At 36.9% G+C, this 5,053-nt stretch overlaps 2 protein-coding genes across 4 annotated transcripts; both read left to right on the top strand.

The window, feature by feature from the left end:
- Positions 1-563: 563 nt before the first annotated feature.
- Positions 564-3,054, top strand: LOC120002589 (zinc finger BED domain-containing protein RICESLEEPER 2-like). The gene is made up of 3 exons (XM_038851351.1): positions 564-691; positions 1,787-2,981; positions 3,034-3,054. Exons 2-3 carry the CDS (start codon positions 1,788-1,790, stop codon positions 3,052-3,054), a joined length of 1,215 nt encoding a protein of 404 aa, XP_038707279.1. The 5' UTR covers positions 564-691; position 1,787.
- Positions 2,972-4,742, top strand: LOC120001700 (zinc finger BED domain-containing protein RICESLEEPER 2-like). 3 transcript variants are annotated; one of them, XM_038850125.1, is made up of 4 exons: positions 2,972-3,249; positions 3,345-3,866; positions 3,971-4,019; positions 4,517-4,742. In XM_038850125.1, exons 1-3 carry the CDS (start codon positions 3,226-3,228, stop codon positions 4,010-4,012), a joined length of 588 nt encoding a protein of 195 aa, XP_038706053.1. In that variant the 5' UTR covers positions 2,972-3,225; the 3' UTR covers positions 4,013-4,019; positions 4,517-4,742. The 3 variants fall into 3 exon arrangements, with proteins under 3 accessions (XP_038706053.1, XP_038706051.1, XP_038706052.1); XM_038850123.1 differs by having other exon boundaries at positions 2,972-3,866; positions 4,517-4,741; XM_038850124.1 differs by lacking the exon at positions 4,517-4,742 and adding an exon at positions 4,439-4,455 and having other exon boundaries at positions 2,972-3,866.
- The last annotated feature ends 311 nt before the right edge of the window (positions 4,743-5,053 follow it).

Here is a 5,053-nt window from a genome sequence, read left to right as displayed (position 1 = left end):
AAACTGACAAGTTAGAATGCTAGGAAAACTAAATAGAGTACAGCGGTCCACTTTGATGCTTTGGGAACGCTCAATTTTGTCCATAGATGAGCTTTTAAGGTTTTGGGCAATTTCAAGCATAACTTGGTCTATTGGTATCTTTACCTAACGAAACGTTGTACGAAAGTTAAACTGGCAAGTTAGACTGCTAAGAAAACTAAATAGAGTACAACGGTCCACTTTGATGCTTTGGGAACGCTCAATTTTGTCCATAGATGAGCTTTTAAGGTTTTGTGCATAGATGAGCTTCGGGCCTAATGGAAAGCTCATTTGATATTTAGGGCCAAGCCCGAGCTTGAAGAAGGCCGGCCCGTAGGCTCTCGGGCCTGTATATATATACACATATGTATATCTATATATTAGCCCAAATAGATTTCCCATTGTTTAAGCCCATCCAAGAAGCCCTAATTCCCTAAATCCATAATCTTTACACTAACCATACCATGGGCTCTGGCCTTGTAAGGCCAATTGCTCCTAATCTCCTATACGAAAAAAATTCTAGCAGACAAAACGAGAGTTGAGAGAGCAAATCGAAGTTCGCAATCGCCATGTATATTGAATGAGAGCAAAGGAATCTCTCTCGTCTTCTCTGATCTGTTTTCTTCGACTGCACGCCAATCGCTTGAGCTCTCATTTCTCGACCTTTTATCAGGTATTTTTTCTTCTGATCTTAAACCCCTTTTTTAATTTTGGTACTTTTGTGTTGACCAAAAATACCTAGAATCCACAAAGACGAAAAAAAGAGGTTACAGTGGCAAATGCCTCCGACAGAGAAGGATCGGATCCGATTATAGTGGCAAATGCCTCCGACGTAAGCCACTTTGGTTACTTTCAGAGGTCGAGCGACAAGAAGTTTTGTGTCTCTGTTGTGGATGGGTGTTTGATTTACGGATCTGTTTAGGATTTGTCGGTTCTTTTGTATTTGGGGTTGGGAGTTCCATTTTTAATGTTTTGTTGTTGCTTCGTGTTTAGGATTTGCATTGCTGTCTTTGTGGATTTTTATAGCTTTTTGTCTATGTACCGGTACCTTTATCACTGCCTGGTGGAAAATGCTAATAGTTTTGAATTCTATGTTTTTTATTCATGTAGTTTTGAATTCGTGGGTGCTGTTTCTTGGAAGAATTGTGATATTTACTATTGGGTATTAACTTACTCAACCTTTCATATTTTGTTTGGCTACTGTGCCATTTTATCAACCTTTCATATTGGGTATTAAATCAAGATTATCTACAGTCTACTAGCACTATTAAATAATCTAGTGGTGGTGGTACATCAACTCAGTACATGAGTTGGTAAAACAATGTAACTAAATGTTGTGTTTGCCTAGTCTAAAAGCTAACTAGTTTTGTTTTGCTTTGTCTTATTGGTTTCAAAAGGTCCAACTGTTTTGTTTTGACATTTTTAGCAAATAATTTGGCTCTTACCGACGCTAATCAAAAGTGAACACAACATTTTTATGGGTAAAAGTAGATTGCTGGACAGGTTGAGAGTTTGAACTAGGGAGAGTAAACAAAGCCATTTTTATGGCTAGAGCTGCGAGGCTGCAAAAGACTACAACACTCTGTAATCTAGGAGTGTCCGGGTCTGTTGTAGTATTGTAGATGAACTACAATAGTAAAATCACCTATAATTTTTTTTAGGAATGTGTTTTTGCTATTTTTTGATACTACAACAGTAAAATCACCTATAATTCAAGCTAGCTAGCTAACAATATGTTTTTGCTATTTTTGAAACTCTTCTATTTCAGGATGGAAGTTGATGGTGTGATTACCCCAGAAGAACAGCTCGTGGGTGTGACTATGGATTTGGAGCAAGAGCAAGAACAACAAGAGCATGAGGAAGACGAAGTGGAAAATGAAGATGAGGAGGGAGTTGAAGAGGGAGTTGAAGAGGGAGATGGGGGAGGAGATAACGAAAATGAAGAAAGTTTAGAGATTGATAAGAAAAGAAAGAGAAGGAGATCCGCGGTTTGGGATGAGTTCGATGAAGTAAAAGGAACAAACAAAATGCAATGCAAACATTGCAAGGCACAACTTCAAATTAGTGGTGGCACGACATCTCATTTCAGGAGACACTTAAAGGGATGTGCAAGAAGGATGACAAATCAAAAGTCTCAAAAGATATCGGGTTTCCGCTCGGGTAAAATCACTAGTGAGACATCTCCTCATTCTACTTTTATATATGATTATAAGAAGGTCAGAGATAGTATTGCACATTTTATTCTCATGCATGAGCATCCATTCTCTATAGTGGAGCAAGAGGGATTTAATCTTATCATGAAGAATAGTTCTCATGAGTATATCCCATATACTCGTATCACTGCGCAAAGTGATTGCATGGAAGAGTATGATAAAGAAAAAAAGAAGTTGAAGTCATTACTAAAAAATGTTAGCAAAATTAGTTTGACAACTGACATGTGGAGGTCTTGTCAACAAATAGAATACATGGTTGTTACTGGGCACTTTATTGATGCTAATTGGAAATTGCAGAAAAGAGTACTTAACTTTGTGAATATACCACCTCCACGAGGTGGTGTTGATATTGCTGATGCTCTCTTCAAATGCATGACTGAGTGGGGAATTGAAAATAAAGTTTATTCTTTGTCTGTTGATAATGCTTCTTATAATGATGTGGCAATTAGAACTTTGAAGAACACATTTCTTAGAAATAAGAAATTGATACTTGATGGACAGTTGTTTCATGTTCGTTGCTGTGCACACATTCTGAATCTTTTAGTTCAAGATGGAATTGCTGCCATTGATGATGTGATTTACAATGTGAGGGAGAGTGTCAAATTTTTGAAAAATTCTGAAGCACGATTTTTGAAGTTCACTGAAATAGTTAAGCAATTGCAACTACCTGCTAGGAAGCTGATTTTGGATGTTCCAACACGTTGGAACTCTACTTTTGAGATGTTGTCACTTGCTTTAAAGTTTAAGGATGCATTTTTTATTTTTAAAGAGAGGGAACCTCTTTATCATAATTTACCAACAGAGGAAGAATGGGAGAGAGTAGAGAATGTATGTCAAATCTTATCTGTGTTCAACACAATCACTAATCTCATATCGGGAAGTGACTACCCAACTTCCAATTTATTTCTTTCTGAGATGTATCGAGTGAAAGAAATTTTACAAAAGAGAGCAATGGATAACAACATATACATCAAAGCTATGGTTGGGAAAATGAATGCGAAGTTTGAGAAGTATTGGGGTGAGTGCAATTTATTGATTTCGATTGCTGCTGTCTTAGATCCACGGTGTAAAATGAAGTTGATTGAATTTTGTTTTCCATTGATTTATGAAAAGTCTGAAGTGATATACAATATTGAGAAGGTCCGTGGAGCTTTATATGAAATGTATGAGCAGTATGCAGCTAATTTTGCCTCAACCAACGAGGAAGGTAGTAGTCAGAGATCATCTAAATCCCAGGGAGATGATGTTGGTTCTAGCTCTACAGTTGATATTAATTCTGGATGGTCTAAATTTGATGAGTTTGTAGACATGACTGAAAATGCTCCCCCTACAAAATCTGATTTGGATGTTTACCTAGGAGAAGTTGTTTATAGATGTTCTCAAGAAGAAAGAGGAAAATGGAATGCTTTAGGTTGGTGGAGGGTAAATAGCCTAAAGTATCGTATTTTGTCAAAAATGGCTTCAGATGTTCTAGCTATTCCCATCACAACAGTAGCTTCAGAGGCTACATTCAGTGCAGGTAGTAGAGTTATCGACACATATCGGGCTAATTTAGCACCAAAAACTGTTGAAGGTTTGATGTGTGGAGGTGATTGGATACGAAATCTTCATGGGTTAAAGAAGAAATCACGCAAGGTGATTATTTCATTTCATATCACTTAACTTCCTATAATATTAAGTTTTAAAACCTCACATTTTAGATTGATGATTGTTTTTTTCTTTTTTTTATTTGTTTGCAGAAAGAAGAAAAGGATGAAGAGTTTGTTCTCAATGTTCCATAAAAGTTAGGTGAGTGTAATACTATTACATTATGCTCAATATTTACAAATTTTGATTCAGATATAGAAGCATATTGTCATGCATTGAAAGTTAGTTTCTAAACACAAGTATATCTATGTCTTAATTTCTAAACATGGAGATTCAAGCCTGCATAGGTTGTTGATATGGACCAGGTTAATTTCATTCTCGAGTATAGGAAAACAACAAAACGATGAGAAAACAACAAAACGATGAGTGTAATATGTTTAGTGAATAATTTGGCAGGAACATGTTAGATGATTTAGGGGAATTATTATAATCTTCATTAGTGTGGGACCCACTTTATGATCAATGTTCTTTGTTAGTTTCTTATTTACCCAAATACTATTGATTTCCCCCTTTTCTTGCCTTCGACTATCTGATCTCAAGTCATCAATTCAATATGATAGTGTTTGCAAACTAGGGTTGATTGATATGGACCATGTTACCAAATTCACTTGGTTAATTGATACTTTGCTACTTGTTAGGTTGGAGTTTCGGAAGTTATAGAGTTCATTTCAAAACATGGAGATTCAAGCTGCTTACAATCAAGAAGGATTGTTGGAGTTTAATTACAGATTTTGTTATTGTTTATGAAGTATTTGACTCGTATATTATTTTGGAGTTTACTTACGGATTTTATGTAGTGTTGGCTGCTATTGTAGTAATTTTACTTGTATTAATGTTGGATTTTATTTGAGGAATTTTTACAGGTTTTTTTATATTTATGATCAAGCCTACAAACGGGCCGGGCTCAACGGGCTGAGCCTAGGGCCGAGCTCTTTTCTAACGGGCCGAGCCTGAGCTCGAGTTTTTGAAGCCCTTTAAGGCTCGGGCCGAGCTCGGGCCTTATATAATGGGAACGGGCCGAGCCTAGGGCCTGTCAAAGCCCGGCTCGGCCCGGCCCATTTTCATCCCTATCTATTGGTATCTTTACCTAACGAAACGTTGTACGAAAGCTAAACTGGCAAGTTAGACTGCTAAGAAAACTAAATAGAGTACAACGGTCCACTTTGATGCTTTGG

This window comes from Tripterygium wilfordii, chromosome 7 (genome assembly GCF_013401445.1).
Source record: "Tripterygium wilfordii isolate XIE 37 chromosome 7, ASM1340144v1, whole genome shotgun sequence".
NCBI classification, from domain to species: Eukaryota; Viridiplantae; Streptophyta; class Magnoliopsida; order Celastrales; family Celastraceae; genus Tripterygium; species Tripterygium wilfordii.
This window is presented reverse-complemented; position numbering and strand designations above follow the sequence as displayed.

Coding starts and splice junctions, on each gene's coding strand:
- LOC120002589 (XM_038851351.1), top strand. CDS start 1,788: ATGGAAGTTGATGGTGTGATTACCCCAGAAGAACAGCTCGTGGGTGTG. Junction 2,982..3,033: donor TTGCTTTAAAGTTTAAGGAT/GCATTTTTTATT, acceptor ATTTACCAACAG/AGGAAGAATGGGAGAGAGTA.
- LOC120001700 (XM_038850123.1), top strand. CDS start 3,147: ATGTATCGAGTGAAAGAAATTTTACAAAAGAGAGCAATGGATAACAAC. Junction 3,867..3,970: donor TAAAGAAGAAATCACGCAAG/GTGATTATTTCA, acceptor ATTTGTTTGCAG/AAAGAAGAAAAGGATGAAGA.